Genomic DNA, 21,735 nt, shown 5'->3' with positions numbered 1-21,735 from the left:
AAACATTCCCATCAGCTTCAGGTGTACTTTGTATTAACTGTAATGACCAAATGTTAGCATGCCAGCATGCTAAACAAAATCATGAACATGGTAAATATCAGAACTGATTAGCATTAGCATGTTAGATTATTTCTTAAGCATGACCACAAAGTTGCCCTAATTACCAAAGAGGCTGGTGTGTTTTAATCCTACCAACAAAACAGTTATTAGGGTCATTTTGTAAGGCATCACCAACCTAACAAACACAAATACACAGAGTTGGGAATTCATTATTTATATCCAACAGCATCCAGTGCCATCCAGCTGTTCCTGTCAAATTCGTTTTTTGTTGACACTGTTTCAGAAAAGTGATTGATTCATCTCTACATTAACCTTGATGCTGAACTGTATTACATTAAATTAACTGACAGCTATTTAATGCTGAATTAAAAAGATTTTGCGCTACCTGACTGCCACAGTGGTCTCCAGCTGTTGTGACCACATATGATATAGTTTCAGCGCGAGGGCAGGAGGGAGAAGAGGAGGAGTCACCGCTTGAGTTTGTTTTGACTCTCACTTCGCCCTTAATGGTCGAAAATTAGAGGGAGAAGTTGGTTAATGCAGCTTTAACTGAAGAAAATGAATCAGCTAAAACTCAAGGGTCAGATCACTAACTTTTTTAAGTTAGATAGAGGAAAAATATCAGTTACGTTGTATAAATGTCAGTAGTTTAGTAGCCATTTACTGGCACATTTTTCTCAGGTTCAGTAAATATTCAGTTTACCATTTTCAGTGGCAAAAACACTTTATACAAAAGAGGAAAAGCACATCATCATCACTCTAATAAACAGATGATTCAGCTCTTATTTTAAAGGCAATTGCATCACTATGCAGGGGTCATGTTTGGTTTCTTTTTCTGTAAGAGTGTTAATTGGATTGTTATTAAATTTTTACCATTAATCATTTATATTTGTGGAAAGTTGCTGCATAGATTGTGTACCAACTTTTTAATCTCTCTCTGCGGTCATTTGGCATTTCACATTCCCTCTCTGTCTGTATTTCATCCTCCTCAGCAATGACATCCTCTGCTACCTTTCTTTAAATACTGCCACCATCTTTCTCTTTCCTACTCCCTATCGTATTGTTACTTACACTCCTGTACACTCACATTGTTCTGTGTTAAAATGTTCGGTAGAGTTTGATTATGTATTCAAACACGTGGAAGTGAAATTACATTAAAAAAACCTAAGAAGAAGTAGAACAATAATCTGTTTTCCCTTTCCTTCTCTTGTGTCCTTACTCCTCCTCTTCCTTTCTGTGACTCTCCAGGTCATCTAACAGTGTGCACAGTGTATCCTTAGTTGACTTAACATGGTCTGACAGGCCAATCCCTATGGATTCTGATCAAATAGAGCAATAGTGTACACAGCAGCAACAGCGAAGCCCCGGCCTGCTAAAACAGCAGCCATAATATGGCAAAGATCAGCGTCCTGCAAAACTGATTCGACACGTTTATCTGCTGATTCTACTTTGTTAAACACAGAATTTAAAAACGTGGTTAGGCTGCTATTAAGCTCATGTGATCTATGTTATGCATAGCACCCATCAGCACACTGCAGGGATTCTTTTGTTACAGTTAAAGGACCAAAGTTCTTATGTTTTACCAGTACAGTAAACACATTATATCTGTGTCCTAAATCATTCCCTACCCACTATTGTTGTGGTGTCCAAATGCTCAGTGTGTAAATCTATCCACAATATATTGCACTCAGAAATTCCACAATAAAATGTAAGAAGTAATGTACATGCCACATGTAGTCAAAATTGCCTTTCTTAGATTTATTAACCATGTCATAATTCAGCTGAATGGTCATCACAAGATTATACAGTGAATGAGAAAGTGTGAAAAATACTCACTTCCTTTATAATCACAGCAAATAAGGTGTGGAAAGAAACAGCATCAGAATGTGGAGACAACCCTGCGTGGTAAGAGATAAAAACATTTGATCACTGTCTAGATGGTTATGTTTCACCCTGAGTGTGAAACTTCCAGATCCTGCTATCTAATCCCTGTATTCTAGGATTGTGACCTCTAAAGTTTTCTGTAATGCATGACGAATATAGTCAGCCCACTCTGTAGATGTACAAAGGCAACATACAATGAGAAGAAAAACTAAGCATAGTGGTTTGCTGATTTAACTAAATAACGCTTTCTGCTAGCAATCCCACAATGCAACACTCCCTGTTTTATTGGATGGAAAATTATTGTTGTGCAGTTCTATGCCTGTTAGCAATGCTGCAAAATGAGGATGATTAGTAAGTGTCCAAATTCTCAGTGTACTGTTCACTGTTGAGTGAAGTAATGAATAGGGAGTAATGAATGAGTGAATGTGGAGTGATTTTGAACACAACCTATATCTGAGATTACTGACAACCATGTTTCAAAGAAGGCAGTAGACCATCCGATTAATGGGAGTTTCCACATTTCAAGCAGCTTCTGTAGCCAACTTGTAAACTCTTTAAACCTTCTGGAGGTCAGCTATGCCATTGTGTTATGGTAAAGCATTTGTGAGAATTAAAAACTGTTGAGCTATGTTTCCAGAAAATCAGTATTACAAGATCAACAGTGAAATATTTGAGCAAAAGAGTTCAGATCTTTTAGTTTATATAAACATATTGCACACCAGTTGTTGGTGGTAATGCACCAGTTTTCTACTAACTGCTATAAAGTACCAGGAGGACGGAGACAGGCAAATGCTGATTGTCAGAGTGTTCCTGAATGCACCAACAGGAAGAGTATTCACAGCAGATCTGGACTGTAACCACACTTCTCTGTAAAAACAGTTTAATGTGAACCCAAAACTCACACTTATATGGAATAATTGTCTCAAGCACGTTTTGATGGAAAGTGCAAGTTTTTTACTTAATGCTCTCTGGAAGGTAAGAACCTTATCAGAACCCTTTTTTGTGAAATGTTTGGTAAATCGTTGTAAAATGAGCTTAAACATGTGAAATGGCACATGGTTGAACACCTCTGCTGTGAAATTTGTTAAAGAGTTTGATCTGATGCTTTAGAGTTGATTTCCTGAGAACAGTTTAAACCAGACATGGACACATTTGTTATTTTGCTGGTAACAAGTAAGCCTCTAGTTGTACCTTTGAAGTCTCAGGTCAAAACAGGTAACTCTCAAATTGGTCCCAACTGCTACACTTACTGTTTCAAGCCCAAAGCAAGTGCTTATGTGTCCACTGGTCTGCACAGCTAAACAGACCTTTCTGTTCTGATCATGCAGTGTGATGTGGACCGATTTTAAAATCAGATAAATACTGTACATTGATATGTACCTGCTCACATTTTCTAAGTCATTTTGGAGGCATTTGTTTTACTCTGTAAGAGATTTGGCTTTCAAGAGATGTCAGGAAACAAGATGGAGAATGACATGCAACAAACATTCCCATACTGACTTGATACTGCAGTATCCAAGTCAAAATGTCCAAGTCCAACCTCCAGGTGTAGTTATCACTGGAGTTAAATGTGATTTGCAAGTCTGTTTTGGTGTTTGCATGAAGTCAAAGTCATGTGACTGGAGTTTCTGGTATAGGCTTTTTAAATTCTGTTTCTCAAAGGTACAGGAGCCTCACCTGAAACATTGAAGATGTACCAGTTCCCTCATCAGCCTGCTCTGCTTCCTCCATTACAACAGTTCATTTTCATAGGGCTCCTAGCCTGGCCATGATAATGAGTGACTTTGGTGACACTGCTGTCTAACAGTGAAATTACTGAATAGCCTATTTTCCCAACAAAAATTCACCAAAATTATACATAAGCATATTTTTTTTCTAATCTAGTGTTGTAGTACAGTCAGCAGAAGGCCATTAATGTGTGAAGTCATTTTGGCGACACTACACTGGGTACAATTATTGAATATTTTTGTAGTGGGCCTATAACATCCCGTTGTCAGCACACTGACCGACAGCTGTCGCCTCCTCGGTGTCTGGGAAATGATCTAATATGACTGCACTCCAAAGATAATGTGCATGGGTTTGCTCAAATAATGGTAGGAACATTTCTGTCCTGCCACAGTATTGGCAGGGACATGTCCCTACTGTCCATATGCAAAACTGCACCCTTGTTGTTTCTTGAGCTAGCTGCACAAGTTGCACTACATCCTAAGCTTAAATTATGGCACTTACAGTAGTATTTGTAAATTGATTCCTAATGTTTTTTGCTGTATCACAAATGATCCCATCTGGTACTGCTGTACAACACGGTGGTTCAATTTGTCTTGCCGACCTCATGGTACTCAGATTTGTACAGCTGCTTCATTGAGAGACACCAAAGCACAGCTCCAATCAAAGACCGCTACACCGTTACACGTGTCACAGGCAGTTTAAAAGGCTTCATATCAAAGGTAGAGCAATTAGAGCCAACAGGCACGATGCAGTCACAGCAGTTAATTCAGTGTTTTCCTTATTCAGAAATTGAGCTCATTTGATGTAAGAGCTGAATCACTCTAAATGTCAAGCTCCAAATGCATAATGTGCACGTGTGATTATTCAGAGTCATGATGTACTTTAGGTATATATTTCTCAAATATTCTAATATTGTGATATGGTTTAGATATTTACTTTCCAAGATGACTTGTCTAGTTCTAGAGGTAAAATATTGTGAAATTTTTATACATATTTTGTGTGCTAGTTGTATTTCTCCACAAACACAATTAAAACTGTGCTAACTTTTTATGTATACATATATGGCAGATCTCTTCAGAATGGTGTTTTCTTCTGCATTTTTTGGGGCTTTTAGATGCATGTTTTCTACCGTTAAGCTGCGACTGAGACGGAGCTCCCTGACTCTGGGCAGTATGTTTCCCTCCAGAATGCCTTGATCGTTTCATTGTTCCCTGCACAGATACAAGGCACCCTGTGCCAGACACAGCAAAGCGAGCCTCCTCCATGTCTCCTTGGGGATGGTGTTCTTTTGTTTGAAAGATTTGCCTTCTGTGAACTAAGAGATGATGAAACCAAAAGGCTTATTTTGTTTCATGTGTCCAAAGGATGTTCTCCCAAGAAGCACTGTTATTTATTTTTTTCCTCTTGCAGGCTTTTCCTGGGTTCTTCCTCCATGGAGCTCACTTTCATTCAGAAAGCAACTTATGGTTGATCTTGGAGTTCAGCTTGTATGTTTTGAAGTGTTCTTTGGTTATTTTTTCACCATTCAAACTATCCCTTTGTACAACCTAGGCTCAATTTTCCACTTGTTGCCACATGGCTATGGGCCATGCACCTTAAAGTTCAGGCAAAGCAAAGTCAGTGATTTCTGAACACATAAAAAATTGCTGAAAAAAAAAAATGTGAAAAGTCTGTGAACCATGTAGTTCTGGGTTGTGGAGTTAGACCGTTAAACAGTTTGTCATCATTATGGATGGGCACGGTTATTTGTTTATATAAATTCCATTATTGCTGCTCAGTTTTTTAGGATGATGAGGTAAGAACACATGAACGGTATGTGACAGAGCGGGTGTGAACCAAATGTAGGCCACGCACACACAAACACAGCAGACCATGCTGCTGGTGGTACTGCTGCACCGGGCAGATCACCACAGACACAACTCAACTAAACTTTACTTTTATAGCACTTGTTTCCAGACTAACGGTGATTCAAGGTGATTTACATTTAGAACAGGAAGAAAAGAGAAAAAAGTACAATACTATTCAGTTAGTTAAAATCAGTTTACAAACAGTGTTTAAAAATCACATTAAGCAATGCAAACAACAGCGTTTTCAATTTAGATTTAAAAATTGTTACAGTGTCTGCAAACTTAGTTTCCTCTGGAAGTTGGCTCCATCTTTGTGCTACATAATTATGCATAATGCAGTTTACCCTGTTGTGTACTGACCTGGGGATCCACCAACTGATTGGTATTTAGAGATCTTAGAAACCTTTTAGGTTTATATTCTTTAAAAATGTCAGAAAATTACTGCAGTCCCAGACCACGGAGTGACTACTGGCAGCCTTTTAAACTCAATTTTACAAGAAAGCAGCAGGCATAGATAGAGCCATGAGAACAGGCGGCGCCTTTCCGAGACTGGGCGTGGTTTCAGCCCCTTCACCCGGCACGCCCCCAGAGTTTCAATGCAGCCAGTACTGCTTATATTTTAATTATTCTGAAGTAGCGCACGCAGTGATGCAAAACAGCACAGCGAGCACTTGTTTCCATTTAAATAGGTTGAATAACTGATGGTAATACTGAAGATGCAGATGGTACTAAGCGAAGACAATAATATGCTTGAAATATCACTACAATCCACTTAATTATCACTTCTGAGGGGTGCCAGTAATGCTTTCAGGCCATTTTAGAATGTCTTTACAACGCTTTTCAGGAAGCGCAGCGTTGCATTAATGAAGTGTTAGGGTACCAGCACATTCAGCCACATCTGTATGAATGTGGTTGTGTGTGTGTGGGGGCCGCAAAAGAAAATAGAAACTCTGTGTGTGTCTGTAAAAATAGGAAACACTGAAGGCTTCTTTCATTCCTGAGTGTCCTGCTCTTAAGCTCTCTTTTCCTTCTCTCGCACACTCTCTCTCCTTCTCTTCCCCACTTGTCTCCATCAACCTCTCCTCACAGCAGCCATGGCTGCTCTTAATGGAGACAAGAGAAGAAATACGACGTACTTTCTAGTTTTACTGGACCAGAGTGCAAGCTATGAGAGTGACTGATGATAGTTAAGGTTAACATGATGTAATATATGAATATAGTCATTTAATAATATTGAAAATGGCATTGTTTAGCCATCATGAGTCAATTTAAAGGCTACAGCAAGTTGGGATTTGTAAAACAGGTTTATCTGTGTAACCACACTGTGTTGACTGCAGCTGGAACATTATAATGCTGAGCTGCGACTCCTCCTTGGCCCAGGAGTTTGCACTGGCATGAGCTATGGTGACTCTGATAGTGCCACACTCTGAATGAAGCTGTAAGACTTTTACTCAGATTGGATTTTCTCTTGCCAGAAGGTGCTCTCTGTGTTTTTGGTTGCTGCTTTATGATCTTCAGGGATAATAAGTCTCAGATCAGCGTGTTGCAAAACACGACTCGCTGTCCATGAAAAATGTGATTATAGGGCTTTTTAAACAATCCAGACAGAGAGAGACAGAGAGAGACAGACAGAGAGAGACAGAGAGAGACAGACAGAGAGACAGACAGAGAGACAGAGAGAGAGACAGAGAGAGAGAGAGACAGAGAGAGAGAGAGACAGAGGCCGGATCCATGCAAACCCCACAGTCAGAGTATAATACTGAAGTTAAACCCTCAGTTAGTGTAATCAAAGTGTTATATGTGAAGTGTTGCATTTACTGGGAAATGTCTGATGCAGTGATGAATTGGCTGTATCAGGCCACCCACCGCTCCTACGCAGGACCCTCAGATTGAGCCGTCACATTGTTTGTGGTTGTTTTGTGTGCGTTACCTTTATGGTTTAGGTTTTTTATGATCATTTTTCATCTCTTTAAAGTAATTTTGTTTCTTTTTATAGTCATTTTTAATCTGAAGTAATTTTGCGTCTCTTTATGGTCTTTCTTTTAATCTCCTTGAAGTCATTTGGTCTCTTTTTATAGTCATTTATCATGTCTTTATTTGTTTTGTGTCTCTTTGTATCGTTTAACTGAGCTCTATATCTTTCAAACTAGAAGTAAATCACTTCATCCACAGGCACAGGCCCAGGGGTGCCCTTGCCTCTCGGGCCCCTGGGCCACAATCCAACCATGCAAGCTGGTGTGTTTTGTGCTCCATAGGATGGTGGGTAGTGGTTCAATGAGTAGCACTATCACCTGACAGCAAAATGCTCCTTGGTTAGGTTCCACCAGCTTTATGAGAGGTTTGCATGTTTTGCTTTTGTGTCCTGGCACACTCTAAAGACTGCAGATTTGGTGAACTGCAGGCTTTAAATTACACACACATACGTAGATATCTATATGTGTAACCCTTTGGTTGGTGGTAATTTACGAGGTCATTTCAACCAATATGTGTCGGGACAGGCTCCACCCACCTGCAACCTTGCTAAAGATACACAGGTATAATGCAGGTGATGGATGGATGGAGGTTGTAGATATGCTATATTTTTATTATAAATCTTATTGTTTCCATCACGTTTTGATAGTTCTGTAATTTTCGGAGTAGAACAACATCATGACAATGATGAAGTAAGATTTAAGTATGTTTTTCCCTTTTCCATAAATACTAAAAATGTCTAGACCAGCTGTTGCTGCTTTACTTCAGCTTCTCATATAACAGAAATGGACAACTTCAAAAAAGATCAATTCAAAAGGACCAGACATATAAACAAGCAAGTGTAACTAGTGTAGCAGCACTCCTCCTGCATTAGTGTGTGGCTGTGGCTTACAGGGCTGGAGTTTTGATCCTCTGAGTTGTCATGGCTAAGTGTCCAGGGGCAAGACACTGAAGTGGCAAGTTGCTCTCAGCGGCCAGGTCGGTACCTCACATGGCACCTTCATCACTGACTGTCTGCATGTGAATAGGTGAATGACAGGCAACATGCAAAGCACTTTGTTCATTAAGCTAGCAAATATGTAAGTGCTGTTTTGTTTACCATTATTAATTAAAAATACAGTTTTTATAGCATTTTTTTTTCTCAGAAGAGCAAACATCTTTTTTTTCTGGGATAATCTGCAGCATTAGGAAAAGGAAATGTACACCAGTGTTTAAAAAAAACCATTTCCTAAAATGACTGACTGTGGAGTAGTTTTACCAGATACTGAGTGCTACCTCACTTATTAACTCACATTGTAAAGTCAGTGGAAACAGGCACGTGGACATAAGCAGATGCAAATCTACCCATGGGTTGCACGGAATGTGGTGAAGACAAATCCATGCAAGCTGAAAAGATATGACCTTGAGCAAACACATTTCCCAGAATAGTATAGCTCCACTTCATGAACATTAAATGACAGTAGCATTTAGTGGCCGACCAATATGGGTTTTTCAATGGCTGATGCCAAAGCCTTTTTTTTTTTTTTTTAAAGAGAGCAAAGGCCAACGGCCAATATGTAATGCTAATATCATCAAACTTCCTGACCTTAAAGCAGCATCTATTTAACATTAATGAATTATGAAAATAAAAATTAAAAAATGAGCACAATCTCTTATTTGCTACAATCTGCACTTACCTCATCATTAAAAAAAGAAAATTAAGTTCACAAATAATCAAAAAAACAAACTGTAAAACCTTTATGAATAAAAGATAAATAAAATCTTTTTGCAGGGCTACAGACTAACATATATGTTTTACAACATAATGCAAAAGAATCTGTATTTTTCACAATTATTTTGAATAACCTTGCCATCCAACGTATTGTATTTAATTCAGAGAGAGGGAAAACAATAAATGGGAAAATAACTTCTGGAACAAGTTTGCAGCTCTTTTTCTGTAGTCACTGTAGTGCTCTATAGCCTCGTAGTCAACGTGATGATGATGGTGACACTGATGATGATGATGAGGCTGTTATATTTTAATTGAAGTACAGTATAAAACGATGAATTGTGCGCATGCTTTGCTGTTTGTAAATGTGATTTATTTGAGCCCCTTTTTTTTTTCTGAAGAAAAATTTCTGCTCTCTGATGATGTCTGTGTTGGACTTCATGCACAGTGCAGCTCATTTCTGGGCTAAAGTTACTACTAGCCTAATACTTAGAAGGATTGATGTTGAGTTTCAACTAGTAACTTCAAACTGGGACTTCACTGGACATGAGTGGCGCATATGAGTGTTTGATCCATTCAATCCACACCGACACCGACATCCTTGCAGCACCTCTCAACAGAACAGCTGTCTGTCAGCAGGAGGACAGCGTGGTCTTCACCAGGCTGACTGACAACTGATATGCTGGTCAAAAACAGTTTTCATGTAGGCTCATCAGCAAGAAATCAGTAGTGTTTATATGGATGGTTTTGTCTTACAGTGACACGAGGAACCTGATCCATCAGAAGAGATTTAAGTAAAAAGTTAAACAAGCTAACAGGTGATCTACCTGATTTAAGCAGCTGTCTGTGGCAATTACACTTCAAATGCGCCAAAAGAAAAAATAAATTTGAAGTGTAAAAAAGGGGTCGAGGAGTGACAGGTGTGTCTCGGAGTCAGTGTGGATCAACGCATTTGATTGACTGAAAGTCTCTGCAATGACAGTATGGCAGAGAATGCAACGTCTGTCCACCATTTCTGTAGTGAGAGCAGTTGTTTGTACATAACTTGTTTATTTTGCAGTCGCACACAGTGCAACCTTTGAAAAAGGTCAGCTGCACCATACATAAATTTGCACACAACAAAAATGTGCAAATACTTGCAGTGCATGCAGTAGTAGCATGCACATTATTCAATTATCACATTTTCTTTGCCTGCTATTAATTTGCTCTATTTTCCTATCTTTACCACGTCCTTAAACCCGTTTTTGTCAACAACAGACATGAGCGTGTGTGTGAGTGACACATGCGTTAGAACAAAGGCAGAGGAATGAGAGAAAGGAAAAAGTGACGAGAGAAAACATTTAACAAAGAGAATCTGGTAAACCGGGTCCAAACCTGTTTATTTAAACAATCTTGGCTAGACTGCTGATATAGGTTAGCTTTACAAGCACACGCACATGCACAGAAGCAAGGTAATAGCTTAAATCCCACCTCTCTCAATAGATAAACTCCCATGAATACAATGCACACAGAGAGAAGTGAGGCTGCTTGTAATTAAGTTCTACAGTACATGTGCAAATCCAGTTGTGAAGCATTGCTTATGAGGTCTGCTGCATAATCATATTGTCCCAAAAGGGAGAGGCCGCTTACTTAGCATTTAAATAGGTTCCTTTCTCCCACAACTCTGTGTGTGTGTGCAACAGAAGGACTGTACTACAATGTATTTCATTGTGTGTATCTCTGTGTGAAAAAGGAAAAACTATGTTTGTGTGAGACAGGGTGTGTATGAATGATAAACACCAATATGCGTGAGTGTGGGTGTGCTGTAACATATCATTTTAGTGTGTGATAACATGCTGTCTCATTGCAGTGTGTGGGTACGTGCAATAAATCTTTCCTCCACATTATTTCTTAGGGGTCCCAATAGAACATTGTAGTGTCAATAGGGCAGGTTTTAAAAGGGATGCAAAGGGAATATCATAGAAAATTAAGTGTATTATTGTGTGTGTGTTTCCTCTGCTCTCATGAAGACCATAAAGAAACAGGAAATTTACATCTTTGCTTTTTCACTTAAAGAGTTTGTGTTGAATTAAAAGTCAAGTTTAGGGAATTCATTCTTGGCAATTCAAATATTTGTAGCAGCATGGGAAATCGTCATGTTGTTAGGTTCTATGAGTGTTTCCCACTGGCGATATTGCTGGGGCAGTCGACTTTACAGACTTATCGTTATTATGAAACACAATGTCAACTTCTGTCCTGAAGCTTATCTAGATTATTCATGCTTAGAGATTTAGCCTTGTGAAACACAACAGTTGTTCTGTTTTCTGGTCTCCCTGTTTACTGTTTCACTGAGTCCGCAGTGCAAAATGAGTTGGCACCGTTCCCTTCTGAAGAGAGAGTTTTCTATAGAAAAGGATGACTCAGAGTTTTACACTGTTGCACAGCCCTTTGTCTTGTCAAGAAGTGAAAGTGGTGCTCTGTGATGTTTTGATCAGGACAGGTAGAACAAGCAGTGCGTCGCAGAGCATGATGACTTGGGCATAAGAGCCTCTTCAGAAGTACGAGTCACACTAGGAAATATATTATTAACAATATTTATGCATTAAATTACATTACAAACTCCTCTCAGACTCAGAGTAATTGTATGAAATTGCAGGATGAGTAAAAATACTTCTTGACTGTTTGCATTAGGGCAGTGACACAGTGAGTCGACGTCAACTAGCACCAACGAAGGCCGACCTCTGCGTCGTCTCACTTCACCTTTGTTTGGAGCAGTCGGGTTTAAAAAGTGACATTTGAAATAGAATGACAATAGAAATAACTCCCTCTGCCAGCAAGTGGCGGTATCTGTATTCACCGGAGAGAAGAAATAAACACCTCTCGTTCAAAACAGCTGCTGTTTAAAGCCGCTTCTAACTGAGAATATGTCTGATAAGAAGCTGCAAATGACGCTGCCGTTCACTGCCCTCAGTCTTTTGGTTGTAGAGGAAGAGAGGAGATTGTGGAGGTGAAAACAAGGACAAATTGCACTAAACGGGTGAAATCATGGAAACTACAGTGTCAGGCTGAAGGGGCTTTCCTGAACTGTTCTTTTCTCCTGTATTGAGTCTCTAAGCTCAACAGCCAATCAGAGTGGTCTCTCTCTGACGAGGCCCAATGGGCCTACGCAGATTCAACATGTTGAATCAGTGGAAAAGCAGCTGACAGTGACCGACTAGTGCCAACAGTGTGGGACACACCAGGAGGATGAGCCCTGACAGACGCTGACCGACTGCCCGACGGTGGCTGAGGGACGACCATTGGCTTGGTGTATCCCTGCCCTTAGAGAGAGAGAGAGAGAGAGAGAGAGAGAGAGCATCTGCTTACTGCCAGGGGCAGAGCAGGTGTACTGGTGGAGTGGAGCTCTCTTCAGGGGCCCCTTATAAAAGTATCTCTTCAATATTAACTGATGATGCAAAGTGTAACAGTGTCCTGTTACAAGCAGAACAAACCTTTTTTACCTTTCAAATGTTTTGATCATTGAGCAGTTTGAACTTTCTAAGGATGACAGCAACATACAGCATGTGCAGTCAGTGTGTGGATCATAATGCCTTAAAGGCACCATGCGGCCATCTTGCTTTTGTGATGCAGCCAGATTCAGTGCACTATTGACCCGTGTTTGAACAACTGTATCAGACTGCTGATCAAAGCTATCAAATCATCTGAAATACACCCCTTCTAATATCATGAAATAACTTATTTAAAGAAACAATTACCAGCAAGATGAAAACAAATCAGCCTGACCGTATTTATTTAAAATGATAGAAATCATCTTTGGGAAAAATATATTTGATTTGTACCTTGAATGTTTAGTTTAGCTCATGTCCCATCCACAAACATGAAGGGGGCAGGGTTTATGACCTATACTGCCTAAACCACTGGGGGGGATCGACTTGTGGTGGCTTCACTTCTGGGAGCTGTCATGTCATTCATCTTTATATACAGTCTATGGTTAAGCCTGAAGGATGCACACAATGCTGTTTGGTGGGAGACAGTTAATCTAACATTGGTTATTACATTCTCTACACTGCTGGTTTGCTCTAGGTGCGAAAATTAGACATAACAGCCACAAACTGGCAACTCAGATGCCAAACTCATACACATAATTTTTATTTTTGTGGCAGGTTCTCAGATTTGTTTCTGCTTATCAGTAGTACTGAAATACTCTTTGTTCTACTTTTATTGTTATGCCTAGTATTAATAATGTCTTAAACTTTATGAAAAAACAATTCAGCTGCTTTATTTTGAACTCTCCGCTAAAATCTCAAATTCGTCAGGAAATTTCCCTAAAGTTTTAATGTTTTAAGCATTTTATTTTTTGTTTTTGTGTGCTCATTGTTTCACAATTTAATTGTTTAATTCTGTTTTATTTTTTACACAGTTGCTCATGAAGCTAAAGCTAACATAACAAGTTGAGCTTGTTTTTTTTTTTTTTTTTTTTTTTACTGTTTCCAAGTGTCAAAAATTTACTTCCATGAGTCACATTTGATGTTTGCTTTAAATGCAATAACTGCCTGTCATTGGCAGTTCTTCACCTCATCTTAAATGTCATTACTGTCTGTAAAATGTAGCACCATCATCATCAGCATTGCCATGGAAGAACCCTCAGGAACTGTACGTTTGCATGTGACAGACACGAGTGTTAGTTATTGCTGCAGGTTAAGATGTGTTCACACGGAAAGTTGTTCATTTTCAGCAACCTTTGGCAAGTTGACAAGTGCTGGTTGGAGTATTACTGGGCCACTAGCAGAGCAGCTGATGTTGAAATTTAAATAATTATAAAACAAAATATTTCCATACCCTTTAGTAAACCCTTCCATGGAGACTGAAAATGTTTTGGAATTTAACAAGCAAACAGAAATGTACACAGTTGTGGCTGATAAAATACGAAAGTACATAGTTGGAACATTCAGTGTTTGTAGTCCATCTTTTATGGAAAAAAACTGTATGCACCATTTGTAGCCATGCTAGCAGTGTAGCTGTAGGGATGGCCATGTTTGCCAGTGACTTCACCACTTTGGTTCAGACTGAAATAGCTCAGCAACTATTTGATGTACTGACATGAAGTTTTGGAGACAGGATAAATCCTTCATATTGGTCATCCCTTAACCTTTGATCTGGTGCTTTCATCAGGTCAAATTTCTACTTTTCTGATACTTTTGTTTATGAAAAAGTTGCAAAACTAATGACTGCCATCAGATTCAGGTGCACTTTGTGTTTAGTGCTAAGTAGAAGATATTAGCATGCTAACACGCTAAACTGTGAACTGCTTTGCCAATGTTCAGCATCACAGAGCTGCTGTAGACACTTCTTCCTGCTATTTTGCCTCCACACTGGCGATAACTGTGGCGATTTTTGGGTCATCCATTTGGCAGGCCCATTCTTGTGAACACAATATGTCATGGACGACTTGATGAAATTTCTTCAGGTTTGACACAAATGTCCATTTGGACTCAAAGATGAAATGATTAGAGTTTGGTGGTCAAGGTCAGTGGCCTCATATCTGTCCCATTCCCATGGTTGGCGGAGGGATACAACCTTTCTGTGGCATAATATCACATTAAGTAACAGTCATTTCAAGTTGTAATCCAGAGATATGTTATTACATGCTACTGTATTTGTTATAAGGGATGGTTATACTTTGTGCTCAGGATGGGCAAAGGTAAGCCAAATGCTTTGTAGGTCAGCTGCTGAGTGGGTTTGATACAGACCTAAACATCATCTTTTCTTATATTTTGTTTATACAAAATACATTGTTGAATATAACAAAAACATAAATGGTATTTCTTTACACTCATACATCATAGTACTGTCAGTTCTAGCATCCTCTGCTTGCTCTGCTTCACTATTTGTTTCTCTAACAAGCCAATTTCCCCAAAAGATGCTTTAAGCTTTAGTTAAATTATGTGTAATAGGTAGTTAACATCATCAGCTCAGTGGGTCATGAAACACATAAATGCAAATAGGCACTAGAACTCTCCCTTACTTTATTGAAAGTAACACACAAACATGCTTACTAAAGAAGAGCGAGAGATGATCATAATGACATCCTGCCAGTCCTTTTCATCCCCTTCATTTATTCTAATGTGCCATATCAGTATGTAATATAAAGTAAGAGAGCAGCTATCTATTATTCATAAATGCCTCACAATATCAGAGAAACATGCTGGGACTTTGATTTACTGAACACTGTACAAGGAGAAGAGAGACCTAGGGAGGAGATTGCAGGAGAAAACAGAGCAGTAAAGAGAGGTGGAGGGAGTGGAATCCTTCTAATGCCCGGGCCAGGCTTGTGAAACTCTGAACTTGCTTTTAGTTGTAGAAAAACCCTAAATTGGAAAACTGACCTAGGGGATTGACTGAAAAACTGCTGAGTGCCGAGAAAAATATCTACAATGTTTTGAAGTGATTTTATTTTGAAAATATCATTTTTAAGCATACACTGATATGAAGGAATGTCAGATTTATTTACATGGTTTGGGTGATTTGTGGGTATTTAATAAAAAAAAAAACAAGGATTCTCAGTGTTGTTTTGAGCCCTTTACAGGATGAGTTTATTTTAAATTCAGTTCACATATAATAGTTATATGGGTTATCACTGCCTGAATTTTTTCCAGGGAGGTTCTGAGATGAGAGAAGTCCAAGTTTTACCTGCCAATGTTTCATCACATTCAGATGAGTATTTGCCCAGTGGCTTCAGTCACCCCATGAGCCTCTGCCTTCAGTGATGGCTGATGATGCTTCAGAGCCATTTGAGCTGCTAGCTTAGCATTAACTGAACAAGGCTTCAGCAGAGGCAGTGCAGACAAACCTATAATATGTTGCAATGAATACATTTGGGCCCAGCAAACCTGCACAGGTGCTTATACAACATCTGCAGTATGAGAAAGGTCAGTGGACAGACTTCTCTCATCTGTAAATGAGTAAATCCAAAGTTATGTCTTGAAACTGTCATTATATGCTCAGTACCTTCCACTGCTGTTGGATGTTGACCAAGCTTGTAGTGTTTGAACAACTACTGCTGGCCACATGTGTTTAGTTAATGATTTTTTTGACTGTTTTACTTTTAAAATCCATTTTAAATGAAGGTTGGAGAACAGTCTTGTATTTTAAAAAAATGTTATAATCACTAAATTTATTGCAAACACTTTAATTTCACTTTTTTAAATTATTATCTAGAATCCACACAGGGAGTGTATCTGAAGAAATACAAACAAAACACAGGAAAATATAAAAAGTATTTGGACTGTTTTAGCTCAGATGTGTTGTCAAATACCAATTTATTGGTTAACGACTTTATAATAATATTTGAATTTTCTGCTGAAGACTTGATTCATATTTACTGCATAATCTTATAAAAGAGATGGAGGAAAGCATGAGAAAGGGGAGAGAGACAGTCGGAGAGAATCAGGGATATGTGAGTGTGCAGGTGATAAATCATATTGAATTTTTGGCTCCCTTTTTGTTTTATTTCTTTGACCTGTCTCTTATTTCATTGCATTTCCCCCTCCAGTCCTCTGTTTCCTGACCTCAAGTTCTTTTTCTACTCTCTTGTTCTCTCCGTACCACCGCTCGCTCTCCTAGTTAGCCTTCAGCATTTCATTTCCACTTTATCCTTTACATTATTGCCATTATGTGACCTTAGCTGACTTCTAGGAACAGCATACAGAGTTAGTAAATGAATCATGTACGTACACACCAACCATGCCTTTGCCCACACACAACCGCAATCCTTGTTTTATGATTTAAGCTATAGCAGGTTGCCCTTACAGTTACTTACATCTGTGTGAAAGGAAGTTCATTCCTTTGAATGCTTGCAACTTATGTTTGCTTATGTGTGTCTTCATGTCTATGTGTCAGGGTCAATGGACAGCATACACAGTATTGTCATTAAAAGTGCATTGGTATGTCATTGATCTCTCTCTGACTTTGATTGGCTTCACTCACAGAGAAGCCCGCGCTTGACGAAGGTTTTATCTGCAGACATCAGGCAGTTATGGACTGGATGGTGCGCTGTTACTTGTACATAATTTTCAGTGCAGTTTGCACAGTGATCCTGATCGGCCAGCTAAGATGTGTCTTGATGGGAGAAATGTCAATAACCTTTCTAAAGCTTCACACAAACTTTTGCCTCAAATTTGTATATAAAGTGAATATTAATAGAATCCTGTGAAGAATTTCCAACAGAAACAGAAGTATCAAAATATCCCATCCCCTGGTGTTGCCAAATGGACAATTTTCTAACTAGATTTGGCAACCTTTAAGAACCCTATTGCAACTTTTTTTTCCTTCAAAAAAGGGCCTAATGTCAAATCCAGTGCCTCTTGGGCAGACTTTAACTCCTTTTCATTGAGGAGAGATTGCTCTCCTGTGATCACTGGCTATGCTCAGTGAGTAGAGAGCAGCAACATGTACAGTCAACAATCAGCAGCCAGACAGAGGCATGAATAAGCTGTGATTACCTAATGAGCAATCATTCACCCATTGTTTGTTTGGTAGCTGCTTCTCCTTTGTCTTTGTTCTAAATGATTTAACCTGACTGTTGAAGTTTTATTTATTTCTCACTAGAGTGAATTTGTTCCAGTGTCACTTCCACAGTAAATACAACAGCCTGCGTTAAACACGTTGAGAAATTATTGATGTGATGATCTTGAAAATATTAAAGGTCCTCGATGAAGCTGGTTAGAGTAACACTTAATTGAACTTCATATACGGAAAAACCGCACACACTATGATGTCACCAAAATGTTAATTGGAATCTAATGACTTTTCCAGCAGGCTTTGGCTACTTTGTAGGACAATTAATCAAATTTTATTTTTAATTACGATTTTGGCTTCCAGAGATGAAAACAAAACAATTGGGCTAAAATGATTGTGTGACATTCCTTTTCATAATGATGCTCTCATTTTGTCTTGTGTTATAAATCCAGTGCACTCTTTCAGCTCTCTACAGTGCGAGCATGTTTTGCTCACATCAGGTGAAATGAAACCTCTCAAGTTGTCAACAACTAAGCTTATTACTATACATGCAATAAAACCTCCACGAGTAAAAAGTCAGTAAACAAATCTATCAAAACACCTGGTAAACAAGCATAAACTTGCAGAGAAGTGATAATTTCAGCTTTTCCCACAGTCTGTCATGCACTGGCAGTTTGTTAACTATAACAAGCTTGTTAAGTTTTTCCTGAGTAAGCTACAGTAAAAGGAAAAGATGACTGTACTGTAAAGTCAGAGGGAGAGAGATGGATGTGGCTGTGTCACAGTGAGGCCAGCAGATGCTTTAGGTTATGACAGGCAATAGGCCATTGTTAACCTGAAGTAGCAAAGTTTTATTTATAAAATAAATGCAGAGTAATAGCTTCAGTAATTTCCTCTGACCTGTCAATCACAATTACTTAGATGTAATATTTATTTTGTTTATCAGATGAATCAATTTAAAATGAAAGAAAACCCACTGTTAAAAAGGCAAGTTGTTTTTGAAAGGTTCAATAAATGTATGATGTCTGCAAAGTCAGTGAGTAATCGTGTTAAATAATCGTGATCTCAAAATTGACCAAAATAATGATTTTTCCATTAAAAATAGTTGACAACACTGCTCCCTCCACCTAATCTGACCCGAAGTCAATGAGAATAACTGTTTGCAGTAATGCTTCTTTTATTTATTTACAAAAGATGTCTTAATTATTTAAAATATTGACACCTTAGAATTGTATAGCAGAACATCTATAGCTTTTACATCTGCATTTAAAACATAAAAAACAACATCAACAACAACAAAAAAAAAAAAAAAAATCTGCCAAATCAGTGAACCCTATTGTGTTGGAAAAGTAAATCTGCTTTAAATTTTGATGTAAAATTTTATGTTTGGATCAGACTACACAATCATTATGGGTACATCCTAAGGGGGCTACTGATGGTCACTATGTCAGATTACATGGAAACGAGTCAAACATTCATCCTACAATATATGCTTAAAACAATATTTCCAAAATAAAATCACTTAAAAAACACTGTAAACCTGTAGATATTTTTCACACCACTCAGCAGTTTTTAAGCCAATCACCCCCCCCCTTCATTTGTTTCTCCTTCTGCTTGCTGTGCCTGGCAGGTCACATTGTGGTTTTATTGGTCAGCTTCCATGTGTGTAACTGTGAATGTGATCAGGGCATTTCTATAACAAAGACACTGTTCTCAGTGAATGAATTACTGTAAAAGGAAAACAAAAACAAAAGGCACAGATTGTAAACAGTTATGAATCAATAGTACAAATGTGTTACTTGAAGAAGCTGTGTAGGTGTACAGTAGCCCTTGCACAGTGGTTGGCACTATTGCCTCACAGCAGAAATGTTCCTGGTTCAAAGCTCATGGCCAACCGGGTCCTCACTGTGTAGAGTCTGCATGTTCTCCTCGTGCCTGCGTGCTTTACTCTGGTTTCCTCCCACAGTCCAAAGACAAGCAGGTTAGGCTGACTGGTGATTCTAAATTGCCCCTGGGAGTGAGTGTGAATGGTCATCTGTCTTTATGGGTACATCCTAAGGGGGATATTTACTGATACGATGGTCGCTATGTCAGATTACATGGAAACTGAGTCAAACATTCTTTCAGCGTATGTTGTGGTGCATACTGGTTTAGGACCCAAAATGTGGACCAGGACTAGGCAGAGAACTTAAAGTCTTTATTAACAGACAATAGCACAGAGAACACAAGTGTAGCTGTGGTACTGGGAGCGCTCAGGTGAGTCAGGCAGGCAGAACCTCTCACAGGTGGTAAGCAGAGGCGGGTAGAGTGGAGCTGAGGCAGGACCAGAGCCAGGCTGTGGCAAGGCCGAACTGGAACACACAGCAGAATAGGCAGGACCAGAAGACACAGCCGGTGTAGCTGGGGATTCAGGAAACCTACAGGTAAAGTGGCAGAGTCAGGAGAGTTGACAGCATGCAGGCGTCGTCAGGAGCAAACCAGGCAGGAATGAGGAACACAGGTGAGTGGCAGAGACAGAGCTGAGGGAGACTCACACAGCATACTAGCATCATGAGGAGCAACCCAGTGGTATCAAGTGAACAGAGTCAGTTTCCTCAGCGTTGTCAGGATCGTAGTAATGTTAATGAACCATCAAGAGACTGAGGGAAAGCAGGAGGTATATATGTGCTACAGACTGGTAGATAATGAGGAACAGGTGAAAACGAGGCCTTCATTTACTGTACAAGGTTTATTAAACTGCAGGTGTCAATTCACACTGTGTTCCAGTTAGCTTTGGTTAAAAAAAAGGCCCTAGCTACAAACCACTTTGCAAAAAAGAATGATTATATGAACACAGCATCTCATGTAGCCACTGTATGAACATGATGATACATTCTGAGTGATGCATAAAATACACAGAGGAAATGTGCAAAGCTGAACTGATCCCTGTGGGAAAACATGGCAGCAGCAAACAACAAAAGGATACAGCCGAAAAGAAGTTCCAATAATGCAAATGGTGGTGTAGAATAATGTCACTGACAATCTTCTGGTTAACAGTAATACAGAGTTTTGTATCGCTGCTCTTGCTTTTTATGTTTTGTGCACTCCACAGAGGTATGTTTTGGAATGAAACATTAGGAGCAAATGGTTTGTGTGTGTGTTGCATTCATCAAACGGAGCCCTGCCCTGCTTGCCTGTTGGATACACATCGTTACCTTTGCTACTACTGTATGTTCTTTGTGTTTTTAACTTTGTAATGATGAAAAAGAAAACTCTGGAGCCTTTTCTCTCAGCAGGCGCTGGCCATCATTGTCTTCAGACTGCTTCCTGGTTGATAATGACAGAGCATAAAGTACAGGCTGTCACCGCCTGATCCTCCCGTGAGAAGCAAGAAGGGAAGGAAAAACATAAAAAGCAACATGACTGAGAGGATAATTTGGGCTTTTTGGTTTTTTTTTTATTATTATTGTGTGGAAAAATAATCCTCATTGTCAGTGAATCCAGCACTTTGGTTTTCTTTTTTGCGGTGTTATTTTTCAAGGTCTTTTGGGTGGATTTTTTTAAAAGATGTTTCTGCTTTGTGTGTATGGTCATATGTAGTGTGACAGGAGAGATGGAAGGAGGAGAGAAAAGTGAACATGCAGAGCTCTTGTAAGTGCTATAGAGGATCCTGCTTTCCCTGTTTGCTCACTGTGTCATGGAGGAAATTACTAACATCCCCACTACAAGTCTTCATTCGCTAAACAGATGCTGCTTCATGCCAAATGGGTCATTACACCAGCTAAACTGTATTCGTGTTCGTTCATGCTGTGTGTGTGTGTGTGTATGGCTATTCTGCCTTCATGTCCATGTGCGTTACTGTGTGTTTGTGCTGCTGCACGAGATTTTGCAGACTGTGTGTGAGTATGTATTATGAATTAGGATGTTGTAGTGATGAGGACATATGGTGTTTCCTTATGTGGGTGTCATTATTTGTGAAATCTCTGTTCTGATAGATGATGTGTTTCTTCTTATAACATCTCTATCAAACAGCAAATTGCTGTTTTTTTTTTTTTTTTTTTT

General features: G+C 39.1%; 1 protein-coding gene across 6 annotated transcripts in view; it reads left to right on the top strand.

The window, feature by feature from the left end:
- The window catches only part of il1rapl2 (interleukin 1 receptor accessory protein-like 2), a 395,718-nt gene that overhangs the window by 10,164 nt on the left and 363,819 nt on the right, over nt 1-21,735 (top strand). For 3 of the 6 annotated variants that reach the window (XM_020595450.1, XM_020595449.1, XM_020595456.1), the window contains exon 1: nt 2,760-2,919. The exons of 2 other annotated variants lie outside the window; for them this stretch is intronic. In XM_020595450.1, coding sequence (XP_020451106.1) covers nt 2,881-2,919 — 39 coding nt within the window. In that variant the 5' untranslated portion in view covers nt 2,760-2,880. Of the gene's footprint in view, nt 1-2,759; nt 2,920-21,735 lie in introns of those variants that run through there. One more of the 6 variants, XM_020595452.1, reaches the window with a different exon arrangement.

Source organism: Monopterus albus, unplaced genomic scaffold (genome assembly GCF_001952655.1).
Source record: "Monopterus albus unplaced genomic scaffold, M_albus_1.0 scaffold27.1, whole genome shotgun sequence".
Classification (NCBI taxonomy): Eukaryota; Metazoa; Chordata; class Actinopteri; order Synbranchiformes; family Synbranchidae; genus Monopterus; species Monopterus albus.
Note: the sequence above shows the minus strand (reverse complement) of the source record. Positions and strands in the feature narration are given on the sequence as shown.